Source organism: Eptatretus burgeri, chromosome 10, assembly GCF_056783735.1.
Source record: "Eptatretus burgeri isolate ZD-2024b chromosome 10, Ebu_testis_v1, whole genome shotgun sequence".
Taxonomy (NCBI): Eukaryota; Metazoa; Chordata; class Myxini; order Myxiniformes; family Myxinidae; genus Eptatretus; species Eptatretus burgeri.
The window spans coordinates 41884839-41898193 of NC_140970.1; the positions used below are offsets into that span (position 1 = coordinate 41884839).

Consider the following 13355-nt stretch of genomic DNA (forward strand, 5'->3'; position numbering starts at 1 on the left):
CCCCTCAAACCCTCCAACAATATTATGACCATCATCAACATCGCATTATTGGATCAAGTTTATCATCATTATTTTAAAAGGTAAATTTCATGATCTTAATAACTCAAGAAAATAAACTTATTTTACATTCTTAATGCAGGAAAATAATTCTTTATTTTATGTTCTGAACTGTTTTATTCATGAAAACAAATTACACAAAAACAATGCACAAACATGTTAATTAAAGTTTGGACAAATTTTAACTATGAACTCAAGTTTAAATTTTATTTATTTATTTATTCACTGTGTCTTCATTTCGACATTCCCTTTTCGTTTGTCTTGTGATAATTGTTACTTATTCATATTTTCCCACACAAATAATTTTGTTTTATTGAGTATTCCTGGAGGGGAAATAAATGAAAAAGAAGATAATGAACATGTTTATTAAACATGCTCGTTAAATCACGGAGCACCTACAATCACACTGGGTGATTAGTGCTAAATTTAGCCTGAAGCTGGCTATCTTTGAGGTGACCGACATCTGTGTGAGATTCCTGCCCAGCATTACTTGTGGCCGAGTGGCATGGCACTGTACATATGACAACACATTATCAACCAAAATTGGAGGGTGGGGGGAGCAGAATTCCACCAATTGGTAGATGTCTAGCAGAAAGTGTCTATCTTACCAACTGGAGCAGTCTTCTTTGGGATTTTTTCACTGCAAAAATCAAAAAAAATTAACATGGTAAGAGTTGGAGAAGGAAAAAAAAAAAAACCCCCATCAAAAATTATATTTGCATACTCATGCAGACATTGCAATCCAAATAAAAACAAACAAGAAAGCATCCCAAAATGCAAAGCCTCTCCACATCTGCTTTGTACTGAAACTAAATGATGAAAACAGATAAACTGAATAAATAAATGTAAATCTACAATAATTAATGTCAGTCAGTCATTCAGTCAGTCAGTCAGTCTCCTCCAGAACCCCAAAACCATGAAACCTGGCAGCCTGAAACTTTGCATGCATACCAAGGGAACTCCAAGGTAGTGCATGGATAAACTGGGTGTTTGAGTCTATTTAAACAGCCCTTTTGAAGATAATTAATGACATTATTTAATAATCCTTTATGAAGGCTCATCCATGGTCACCTTGCAGTCTCTTTTTGGGGTCTTAATTCACCATTTTTTTGGCCTATTCAACAATGCCTTGACTTTGAACAGGCCTCAATGGCTGCTTAATGATGAAGTTTTATTCCCCCCCCCCACTCCCCCACTTTTCTCACTCATATCAAATGCCTGATCATCATACTGACAAATCGCTGGATACAATGCAATGCACATAAACGCTTGGAGAGGACAGCATTCGTGGCTTTATTTCATTTCCGCAAATGCCATAACCTCGAGAATCTCTAAATCTCAGCCGAATTACAAAATTTAAACTTCTTAATTGACCTCAGTAGCAGTTCCAACTGCTAACAAAAAAAAGTATTAATTTGTTAAATTCAGACATTGCTTGACATGCCAGGTGTCTCCGGGACCATAATGTTTATTTGACCAATCGGCAATCACAAATCGCTTGCCAAGGCAGCCGTTCCTCATCAACCATTTCATTGGAGTGCTTGTTTTGGTGCTGAAGCTACTTGGCGAGCACTATGCAAGCTGCTTCGTTGTTCATGTTCCAGCCATAGCCATACACGGCAAAAATATAATATATTGACTTGACCAACATACAGGCCCTACTCGCCTGCGTTTGGCCACGTGTTGTCATGCAATCCCTTGTGCGGTGGCTCGCTCGCTGAAAATGTGCAATTTTATTTCAATGTTTCCCATTTTTGGACGCTCTTCTTCCATTATACGACGTGTCACTTTGACAGACATTCGACAGATACATATAAAAAAAAATTAAATGGTTCGTTTTTTTAAGTCTCTTCAACCATTTTGTTGAAGTACTAGCTTGGAGCGCTCATCAAGCTTGGATCTCAACAAGCTTCCATGGTCATACTGCGGCACAGTTCTCCATGGGGACATTTCCAGAGTTAGAAAGGCAAAATAAATTAGATTATGAGTAAAAAAAAAAAAGAAAGCGTTTTCAGTTGTTACAAAGCAATGAATTTCCACATCAGGGCAGGATAGTCGAGAGGTACACACATTCGCTCTAAGCCGTCTGACCTGGGTTCAAATCCTAACCCAGCTGTAAACTGTCATCCCCGTGTTTCACAGGCAGGGTGATTAATCAATGTGTGTGCCGTCTCTCGGATGGACATTAAACTGGATGTCACATCTACTGGAATTCCCCATCTCCCCCTCCTCACTTCCCTTCCCCCCTCATAATCTCTCACCCTCTCCCTCACCCCACCCCTCACCCTCTATTAAGGGGACTTTTAAGGACTGACGGTTTAATTTTTAATTTAAAACTGCTTCCCGAGAGTGTAACAGGTGTGAATCAGATTTGGAGAGAGCCGACCAGAATGGTGCAAAGGTCACTGCATATGCAAGAATGCATGCCATTGACAGGTAAATATCATTGGTGTTAAATGGTCCTGCCCGGTTTTATGTAGAATCCTGTGGTTGAAATGCTGTTTGGGCACATTTTATTGCCCTTCCATTCCCGTCCTCACACTTCCTTACTCACCCAATTCCCTTCCCCCCCCCATGCTGCCTTCCCACTGCCTCCCCTCACACTTACTTTCTCCCAAACTCCCTCCCCAACCCCTTGGAAATCCCTGGGTGGTCTCTGCATGCTGCATTAACGTACCCCATTTTGTTCAATCCCGTATTGGTCCCTGGGTGGTCTCGGCATGCTGCATTAACGTACCCCATTTTGTTCAATCCTGTACTCCCCCCCCACTCCACCCCCCTGCCCCATTTTCCACAAGTCCAGTGACCAAACCTCAGTCCAGAAACAACACCCTTCACACTTAGCTCCTCCAAATCCCCATCCCCACTTCCTCCCAACTTCCTCCTGAAGTGTACAATGATGTCTGTGTCTGTCTCTGCCTCTCTCTCCCTTCCCCCTCTACCCCCCTTAATATTCCCGTCAGCAAAGCTATGGCTTGTATTTGCTCATCTCTATACAATGAAACAAGTGTATGGATGTCCAGCCACTAACTGCACCTTTAATGACAAAATAAATAAACAGCGTTTATCCATGTTGTTTGTGTTCCTGTTGAAGCATGATAAAATAAATTTGCCTTCGTGTTTGATTGTACCCAGGGTGAGGTCATGGGCACAAAGCTTTATTAATCAGTGTTCTCCATATTCTCATCATAAAGGTTTGTTGAGTGTTTGATGACGAAAGTTCAAATGACAACTTACAGCCTGGACAGACACATGCGAACAGAAAGTCAAATGGTAAATACACAAACATGGAAACGATATTAAGAAAACAACCGGCCGTCTCACGTAGCGCAGTGGCAGAAGGGCTAGAAGCGCTATTTGTACGTTATAGAACTTTGCTCTTTTGACACAATTATTAGTCTTCAACATATGGTCGTAATAAAGGTTCGTTGAAAATTTGATGACAAAATCTCAAATGGTAAAAAACGTTTTGGCACACACGCACACACCATTGCTAAAATAGTTCTTCATGAAACGTTTGCAGCTTCTGAAACACGTCTGCAGTGAATAAAATGTACAAAAGTGATAATTATTTGTTCATGTGCTTCACTAATATTGTAACAGCAACATGCAATGCAACTAAAAAAAAAAGCATAAGGGCAATGGGCCCTCACTGGGTAGTGGCTCGTAAAGATAACAAGGGAACAACTGGTAGGTATGGTTGACCCACAACATATGTTATGGAGAAGAAAGTAAATACCTCCGGATTTTTTTTTCATGTCATGAACAAACTTTAGTACATCATGGGTGATGAAGGCGGTGGTCAAATTTCATCAGAATTGTATCTGTAGCTTCTGAGAAGAAAGCAAATACCTCTTGGCGGGGGGGGGCAAGCGTCCTGTAGACCCCCTTAAGGCCCTGTCACACCTTGACGATTTAGCCAGCGTATGCCTGACGTATGAAAAAATTGGCTAAAATGCTGGCACACGTCGAATAAGTTATGGGTAAGTTTGTATACGTCAAGAGCACGCTGGCATACATCGAAGTACACCGAGCTGTTAGACAAATTTTCCATGCTTGAAATTTTTCAACGTATGCCAGCGTATGACTCACACATTCCGCATAACGCTGGCCATAAGATGTAGGCACGTGACGCGATCGTTGACACACGTTACTTGTAAGTTACTCATAAGTTGAAAAACGTCGAGGTAATGTTTAGCGCACCCGAAACATTTCTAACCTATGAGTAACGTGTTGTAGGCACGTTACGCAATCGTTGACACACGTCGACACGTTACTCATAAGTCAAAACACGTCAAGGTAATGGTTAGCGTCAGTGTTCTGGACTCCATGGTTGTTTTTTTTTTGTTTTTTTTGTCTTCGGTATGACGGTGATGTTAACACTTCGATTTCTAGTGCGGTTATAATATAATGTAATTAATAGGCTGCCGTTCAACGATTTAAATCATAACCGCACCAGAAATCTAAATGTCAACATCACCATCATACCGAAGAAAAAAAAAAAAACTAGGGAGTCTGGAACACTGACGCTAACCATTACCTCGACGTGTTTTGACTTATGAGTAACTTACAAGTAACGTGTGTCGACGCGTGTCAACGATCGCGTAACGTGCCTACAACTTATGGCCAGCGTATGCCAGCAACATGCTGAAAATTTGTCGACGTACTCGGCATATGACGATGTATGCCAGCGTACTACGACGTATGCCAGCGTGCTCTTAACGCATACAAAACATACCCATAAAGTATTCGACGTGTGCCAGCTTGGTTCGGCAAATTTTTCATACGTCGGCATACGCTGGCTAAGACGTCAAGGTGTGATAGCGGCTTCACACTTCGATGTCTAGTGTGCTTATGATTTGAATCATCGAGCCACAGCCTATTAATAGCCTACGCCACGTGATCGTCGGCGATACGCTACCGCGCTATGCATAAGTTACACTATCGTTGGGCATAGGTTGTGAACGCCGACAACACGCTCAGCATTCGTTGGTATAAGTTATCTATATGTGATTAAAACGTTCTGTGTACGTTACCAATACGTTATGCAGACGTCCAACATGTTATTATACGCCCAAAACATAAAAAAAGAAACATCAATAGTTCAGCGTTCGCCAGCGTTTTACATACATTTTGATACCTTGCCAGACGCTGGCTAAAACATCAAGGTGTGACAGCCCCTCTAGACTGGAATTTTTTAATGCCATGAAAAATTTTTGGAACATCATGGGTGATAATGATTGCTGAAAGCAACCTTCATCATTTCCATGAAGGAAAAAGAAAACAATTACATATTTTGGAGGGCACTCCCCTTACACACCCCATAGAGCCCGATTTTTTTTTTCTAACATAATGAACAAACTTTGGTACATTATGGGTGATTAAGGTTGCGGTGAAGTTTAATTGGAATTGTGTGTCGTTTCTGAAGAGAAAACTAATACCTTTTTGGGTGGGGGGGGGGGTCAATCCCCATAGACCCCTTTGGGGCCCGATTTTTTTAATGCCATGAACAAACTGGTACATACACAGTGTCGAATGTGTGGTAAAATTGTCAAAATTCGATGTGTAGTTTCAGAGAACAAATTGAAAGTATGTGTGGACGGACAGACGGACGGATGGACAACGTGCCATTCCATAAACTCCCCGGAACTACGTTTCATGCGAGCTAAAAACAAGACTGCATTCCCTCTTAAAACCTTGGTGCCCCTTTTCTCTTCAGCATAGGGCCATCCATGTGAAAATACATACTTTGACCCTGAAAAGGTTTTGATTGCTTACCTCACCGAAAACCTTGCTGCCTGCATCATTTATCTACAATTCCAACAGTCTGTGCCGCGTCTGTGCCGCGTCTGTGCCGCGTCTGTGCCGCGTCTGTGCCGCGTCTGTGCCGCGTCTGTGCCGCGTCTGTGCCGCGTCTGTGCCGCGTCTGTGCCGCGTCTGTGCCGCGTCTGTGCCGCGTCTGTGCCGCGTCTGTGCCGCGTCTGTGCCGCGTCTGTGCCGCGTCTGTGCCGCGTCTGTGTCGCGTCTGTGTCGCGTCTGTGTCGCGTCTGTGTCGCGTCTGTGTCGCGTCTGTGTCGTGTCTGTGTCGTGTCTGTGTCGTGTCTACTGTTTCTTGCCAACCACTGGTCCGATGTAATTGAAACTTGTGAGATATATTGCTGGGGACCTGAGTATGTGCCTTTTCAAGCTTTGATATTAATTGGACAAGTGCTTCCCAAATTATGGCCATTTATTTACCAACCAATGGCAAGACACATTGCAGCGTGGGCGTGGCCGATGGGGGAAGGGAACCTCAGCCGCGTTCCCCATTACGGGTTACAACGTACGGACTTCCGGATAGTGATGACTTACTGTATTCTAATAATTTCTCGATTTCTTATGCACATTTATAGAAAAACACAATGCCCCAATCCAGTCGTCGTTTACTTTTACATCGTTGAAAGTTTTTATTTTCCGTCCTGCCAGGTGAGAGTGAAGGAACGTCCTGTGTGGTTGTTGAGGGAGGTATACTTGATTTTAATTAACTCTGTGTGTGTAAGTATCACAGCAGTTGTTACCTCAATGCAAGCGATAATTCGTGGAATGCATGTGAACATTCCGTACGGGCACGCACAACTTCCGGATAGTGATGACTTACACTATTCGAATAATTTCTCGATTTCTTATGCGCATTTATAGATAAACACAATGCCCCAATCCAGTCGTCGTTTAAGAGAGCGAAGCAACGGAGTGTGTGTTTGTTTGAAAGTTTTTTTTTGGGGGGGGGGCGGGGTTGCACGTACGGGCACACACTAGTTCTTCCAACCATAGCTTGACATCGATGGCTCCACTCACGAAGTTTGTACCATTTCTATTCTCGGAAGTATTCAAGACAAAAATTGCATCACAACTCTTTCCTTTCAGTCGTCTACCAAACAAACTGCACCTATTTTTCAAAACTTCCAAGTTAACTTTTCCTCTATGCCGATGGTTTGCTCCTCCTGGTACCACAACCAGTCGTCCTGCCATGACCCAACACAATGTTATCCAACCTTACATAAAAATCTAACACATCCACTCCTTTGAAATAATACAAAATTCTATGTCTGATCCTTGATGCAGAATGAAGAAGACATTTTATAGTTTAATTGTTGACAACAACCATCTCACGAGCCTCTTTCCTTCCCATCTCCTTCAAACCCCATCATCCTGTGCACCTGCCACACCACACCACCACCTACACCCAAGCCCAAGCCTGCATCCACAATACCCCAACTGCTGCTCGCAACACCCTCACCACCACTCTTATACACAATCAGATTGCAGGATAATAGAATTCTTGCAAACTAATCTGGACAACATAAAACTAATCTAATCTGGACAATATTTCTTCACAAATAAATTATCAATGAAATGACAACCATTCATCAATTAGATTGAAGGACAATCTTGATAATCTACCAGATCAAGAAAACACCTCTGGGTGCAAAGTTAAACATCCTTCGTCTCCCAATGGGATCTAGATTTTAAAATGACACATGAGATTATAAAACAAATTCCTTACCTCTGATCGTCATCGGCATTGATGCAAATCGTGTCTGTTGACTCGGTACCTGGATGGTATTTTACAATGAAAACAAGAAGAGAGAGGGAGGATGTTAAATAAAAAAAAAGAAAAGGAAAACATCAATAGATTGAGAAAACATTTTGCAGTTGAATCATAAGGACACTTTTGGTCACCTTGCCATGCCAATGAAACAAATTCCTTCCCTATGATTGCTGCCTGCATCATTCTTCCAACCGTTGCTTGACATCGAGAAATTAAAATATATTTAATATGAAAGATATATTGAAATATATTTCAATATGTACAGAAGGAAAATTTCAACTAAGTAATATTACATTTAACCAAGTCTCTCTATCGAGTGCAGCCTGTGGCTGCTGGTTGCATCATTGGTTGGGAAGCGGCTATGCCGCTGATGCAGTGTCCCCCTTACCAGTACACTGGTACTCATTTTGCCGACCTCGGAAGGATGACAGGCTGAGTCAAGCCCCTGATGTATTTTTAATTCAGCGGCCAACGGGGCTTGAACTCAGGACCCTAGGATCCCAAGCCGCCACCCGAACCACTAAGCCAACACAAGGCTTCATTTAACAAAGTGATGTCGTAAATAAAAACAACCCACACACACTTATGCAGACCTGCCTCTTCCCCATTCTTGTTCGTTTGTGTGCAGCACGTGATTGTGGGTGGCATCATTTGCTGGGGTGAAGCCCCAGGGAGGGGAGAAGCTGGGAAGGGGCGAAGCGGGGAGGGGGGAAGCTGGGAAGTGACGGGACTTGTTCGAGAGAACTGTCTGGGGATAAACAACAAGTCTTCCTGATAAAATCAAGTAAAGCATAATTTTAGTTGAATGTTTATTTTGGAAGCCTCCCTGCAGACATTGTGAATTGAAATATATATATATATATATATATATATATATATATATATATATATATATATATATATATATATATATATATATATATATATATATATATATATATATCGCAAACGACAAAATTCTTGCAACAATAATGAAGTACAGTAAAGCTTTGTTTTACATTGGGGTTACGTTCCTGGAAACCGCCCTCGCAAACCAAATCAGTGCAAAATAAGACAAAGGGCTTGTAGGGTAAAGGGGGTTAGGTTCTGGGCTCAACCCTCTCACCTATAAACTCAAGTGTCGTGTACTGGAGCATTTTACAGGAGTCACCCTCACGTGCCGCATCAACAAAAACATTGCCACCAAAGCGAGTTTTCTTTTCGGGCAATGTTTAATTATACCTGAAAAAAAATTCTCCTTTTTTTTTTTCTGTTTTGCTATCACGAGTAACAAATGACCCTTTTGCATGTAAAAACAATAAAATATATATATTTTAAGGCTTTTAAACACGTTAAATAATAAAATACATAATCTTGAATAAAAACTTAAAGGAATTAATTACGATTCCACAGAGCGTCGTATTGACACGGAGAGAGATGGGTACAGTACAGTTCTGTATGCAGTGCACATCTCAGTCGGCACCCACACCGCTCGTTATCGGACCGCGATCAAATTGGTTGTGCTAATCGGCCATCCACACAACATGCATGCACGAATCCTTTGGCATTGGTGTTCACCCCAGCACCTTGAGGTGACACCCGACAAAGTTGGGTGAGGGGGGGTGGGGGGGAGCATGTGCAGGTAGCACGTACATAGCAGTTTTACAAAAGGTGGAGGGGTTCATTTAGTGCTTAACACAATATATGAGATGGGGGCAGGTGAGAGTCGACCCACAAGTGCCAATGGTGATTCACCGTCTTCAATGAACAGACAGGGCAGTGACATTTACATTTTAGAACTTAGAATTCTAACTTTTATATCAGTGTCCTCATAGTGGTCTTTCTGAAATTTTCTCAAGCTTACATTCTTGCAATGTATTCTGATTAGTACATGGAGTGCAATTGATGCAGATCTCGCCATCATGGTCCTGGTATTTCCCGGATATGCAACGGCACTCTCGGTTCATTGTTGGCATGCAGGCGGCCTTCTCCTCAAAATCTGCAGCAGATGAGATCAAACATCAATCAAAACAAATGAACTCGTGCAATAAGACAAGTTGATGCAGACAGTTTGGAGAGTAACCCAGGATGCCAGACTGTATCAAAAGCATGAGATATGTCCAGAGAGATGGCACTAACCTCACGTCTGCCAATGAAGCTGGGAAGGTTTGGGGGCAGGGGTAACCTGAGGAGGGGGTGGAAGCAGGAGGGAACCTGGGAAGTGGCGGGGCAGCAGGGGAGGCTGGGAAGTGACGGGGCAGCGGGGAGGCTGGGAAGTGACGGGGCAGCGGGGAGGCTGGGAAGTGACGGGGCAGCGGGGGAGGCTGGGAAGTGACGGGGCAGCGGGGGAGGCTGGGAAGTGACGGGGCAGCGGGGGAGGCTGGGAAGTGACGGGGCAGCGGGGGAGGCTGGGAAGTGACGGGGCAGCGGGGGAGGCTGGGAAGTGACGGGGCAGCGGGGAGGCTGGGAAGTGACGGGGCAGCGGGGGAGGCTGGGAAGTGACGGGGCAGCGGGGAGGCTGGGAAGTGACGGGGCAGCGGGGAGGCTGGGAAGTGACGGGGCAGCGGGGGAGGCTGGGAAGTGACGGGGCAGCGGGGGAGGCTGGGAAGTGACGGGGCAGCGGGGAGGCTGGGAAGTGACGGGGCAGCGGGGGAGGCTGGGAAGTGACGGGGCAGCGGGGAGGCTGGGAAGTGACGGGGCAGCGGGGGAGGCTGGGAAGTGACGGGGCAGCGGGGAGGCTGGGAAGTGACGGGGCAGCGGGGAGGCTGGGAAGTGACGGGGCAGCGGGGAGGCTGGGAAGTGACGGGGCAGCGGGGAGGCTGGGAAGTGACGGGGCAGCGGGGGAGGCTGGGAAGTGACGGGGCAGCGGGGGAGGCTGGGAAGTGACGGGGCAGCGGGGGAAGCTGGGAAGTGGCGGGCCAGCGGGGGAAGTGGGGAAGTGACGGGGCAGCGGGGGAAGCTGGGAAGTGACGGGGCAGCGGGGGAAGCTGGGAAGTGACGGGGCAGCGGGGGAAGCTGGGAAGTGACGGGGCAGCGGGGGAAGCTGGGAAGTGACGGGGCAGCGGGGGAAGCTGGAGAAAGCTGGGAGGGGGCAGGCGGTGGGGAAAGCTGGGAGGGCAGGCGGTGGGGAAAGCTGGGAGGGGGCAGGCGGTGGGGAAAGCTGGGAGGGGGCAGGCGGTGGGGAAAGCTGGGAGGGGGCAGGCGGTGGGGAAAGCTGGGAGGGGGCAGGCGGTGGGGAAAGCTGGGAGGGGGCAGGCGGTGGGGAAAGCTGGGAGGGGGCAGGCGGTGGGGAAAGCTGGGAGGGGGCAGGCGGTGGGGAAAGCTGGGAGGGGGCAGGCGGTGGGGAAAGCTGGGAGGGGGCAGGCGGTGGGGAAAGCTGGGAGGGGGCAGGCGGTGGGGAAAGCTGGGAGGGGGCAGGCGGTGGGGAAAGCTGGGAGGGGGCAGGCGGTGGGGAAAGCTGGGAGGGGGCAGGCGGTGGGGAAAGCTGGGAGGGGGCAGGCGGTGGGGAAAGCTGGGAGGGGGCAGGCGGTGGGGAAAGCTGGGAGGGGCAGGCGGTGGGGAAAGCTGGGAGGGGGCAGGCGGTGGGGAAAGCTGGGAGGGGGCAGGCGGTGGGGAAAGCTGGGAGGGGGCAGGCGGTGGGGAAAGCTGGGAGGGGGCAGGCGGTGGGGAAAGCTGGGAGGGGGCAGGCGGTGGGGAAAGCTGGGAGGGGGCAGGCGGTGGGGAAAGCTGGGAGGGGGCAGGCGGTGGGGAAAGCTGGGAGGGGGCAGGCGGTGGGGAAAGCTGGGAGGGGGGCAGGCGGTGGGGAAAGCTGGGAGGGGGCAGGCGGTGGGGAAAGCTGGGAGGGGGCAGGCGGTGGGGAAAGCTGGGAGGGGGCAGGCGGTGGGGAAAGCTGGGAGGGGGCAGGCGGTGGGGAAAGCTGGGAGGGGGGCAGGCGGTGGGGAAAGCTGGGAGGGGGCAGGCGGTGGGGAAAGCTGGGAGGGGGCAGGCGGTGGGGAAAGCTGGGAGGGGGCAGGCGGTGGGGAAAGCTGGGAGGGGGCAGGCGGTGGGGAAAGCTGGGAGGGGGCAGGCGGTGGGGAAAGCTGGGAGGGGGGCAGGCGGTGGGGAAAGCTGGGAGGGGGCAGGCGGTGGGGAAAGCTGGGAGGGGGGCAGGCGGTGGGGAAAGCTGGGAGGGGGCAGGCGGTGGGGAAAGCTGGGAGGGGGGCAGGCGGTGGGGAAAGCTGGGAGGGGGCAGGCGGTGGGGAAAGCTGGGAGGGGGCAGGCGGTGGGGAAAGCTGGGAAGAGGCAAAGCGGGGGGGAAAGCTGGGAGGGGGGCAGGCGGTGGGGAAAGCTGGGAGGGGGCAGGCGGTGAGGAAAGCTGGGAGGGGGGGAAGCTGGGAAGGGGCAAAGCAGGGGGAAGCTGGGAAGAGGCAAAGCGGGGGGAATCTGGGAAGAGGCGAGCGGGGGGAATCTGGGAAGAGGCGAAGCGGGGGGAATCTGGGAAGAGGCGAAGCGGGGGGGAATCTGGGAAGAGGCGAAGCCGGTGGGAAACTGGGGGAAGGTGTGAAGCCGGGGGAAGGGGCAAAGCGGGGAGGGGGAAGTGGCGAAGTGGGGAGGGGAGAAGTTGGGAAGGGGTGAAGCAGGGAGGGGGAAGCTGGGAAGGGGTGAAGCGGGGAGGGGCGAAGCTGGGAAGGGGCAAAGCTGGGGGTGTGGAAGCTAGGAAGGGGCAAAGCAGGGGGTGTGGAAGCTGGGAAGGGGCAAAGCAGGCGGTGGGGAAGCTGGGAAGGGGCAAAGCAGGGGGTGGGGAAGCTGGGAAGGGGCAAAGCAGGGGGTGGGGAAGCTGGGAAGGGGCAAAGCAGGGGGTGGGGAAGCTGGGAAGGGGCAAAGCAGGGGGTGGGGAAGCTGGGAAGGGGCAAAGCAGGGGGTGGGGAAGCTGGGAAGGGGCAAAGCAGGGGGTGGGGAAGCTGGGAAGGGGCAAAGCAGGGGGTGTGGAGGCTGGGAGTGGCAGGCAGTGAGGGTGTTAGGTCTTCAAAGTAAATAACTTTGATGGTCACGCTGTTAGTAGAAAGAGGGATGGGTAACACTAATACTTGCCATTCTGGGAGCACTGAGCAGAGGCTGAAACAGTCTGATGCTGCTGTTATGCGGTCACCACACAAGTGGAATTTCCCACTCATAAAATGCTCCCTCCTGAAATTATTCTGAAAAATGTACTGCCTACCACACAATTTCATAATGTTATTTAAGAGTTTCAATGCTGGTGCAATGTCAGGAATGTAGGCTGTTTATCCCAATCATTTGAGGATCAAATAAAACAGCATATTCCATTGGCAATTTGTAACAGGCATGTTGCAGGTAGTATACGACAAGCTGGCGCATACAAAAACTCGAACCAAAAATGTTTGCTCAAAATTGTGATCAGACAACATCTTCTGAACGATCCAGGCTGTGCATAAAAATATTGCACCAATTGGTTTCGAATCATGATCTGAACACGCAGCATAGCACATTTATGGATACGAAAGGCCACATTTATGCACACACAATCCCATTCTTTGCAAACGAAAATTCATGCAAGTACTCTGCTGGTTTTGGTGAAACTGCAGCATTTTGAGGGGCTTGGGTTGTCCTATCCCTCGCAGCTATGACATGCATGACCATTTGCCAGTGGTGTCATGTGAACAAATGAGCAACCACATGTGAGCATAAATTGATTTGATCTTTAACTTGCAGTATTCTTGTGAATGCCCTGATG

At 48.4% G+C, this 13355-nt stretch overlaps 1 protein-coding gene across 4 annotated transcripts in view; it reads right to left on the reverse strand.

Annotated features, from left to right (window-relative positions):
- Window positions 1-421: 421 nt before the first annotated feature.
- The window catches only part of LOC147018397 (tumor necrosis factor receptor superfamily member 1A-like), a 30540-nt gene continuing 17606 nt past the window's right edge, over window positions 422-13355 (reverse strand). For all 4 annotated transcript variants that reach the window (XM_085898000.1, XM_085897996.1, XM_085897997.1 and 1 more), the window contains 3 exons: window positions 9489-9623; window positions 7601-7649; window positions 422-697 (listed from right to left, as the gene is read on the reverse strand). In XM_085898000.1, coding sequence (XP_085754126.1) covers window positions 643-697; window positions 7601-7649; window positions 9489-9623 — 239 coding nt within the window. In that variant the 3' untranslated portion in view covers window positions 422-642. The remainder of the gene's footprint in view (window positions 698-7600; window positions 7650-9488; window positions 9624-13355) is intronic.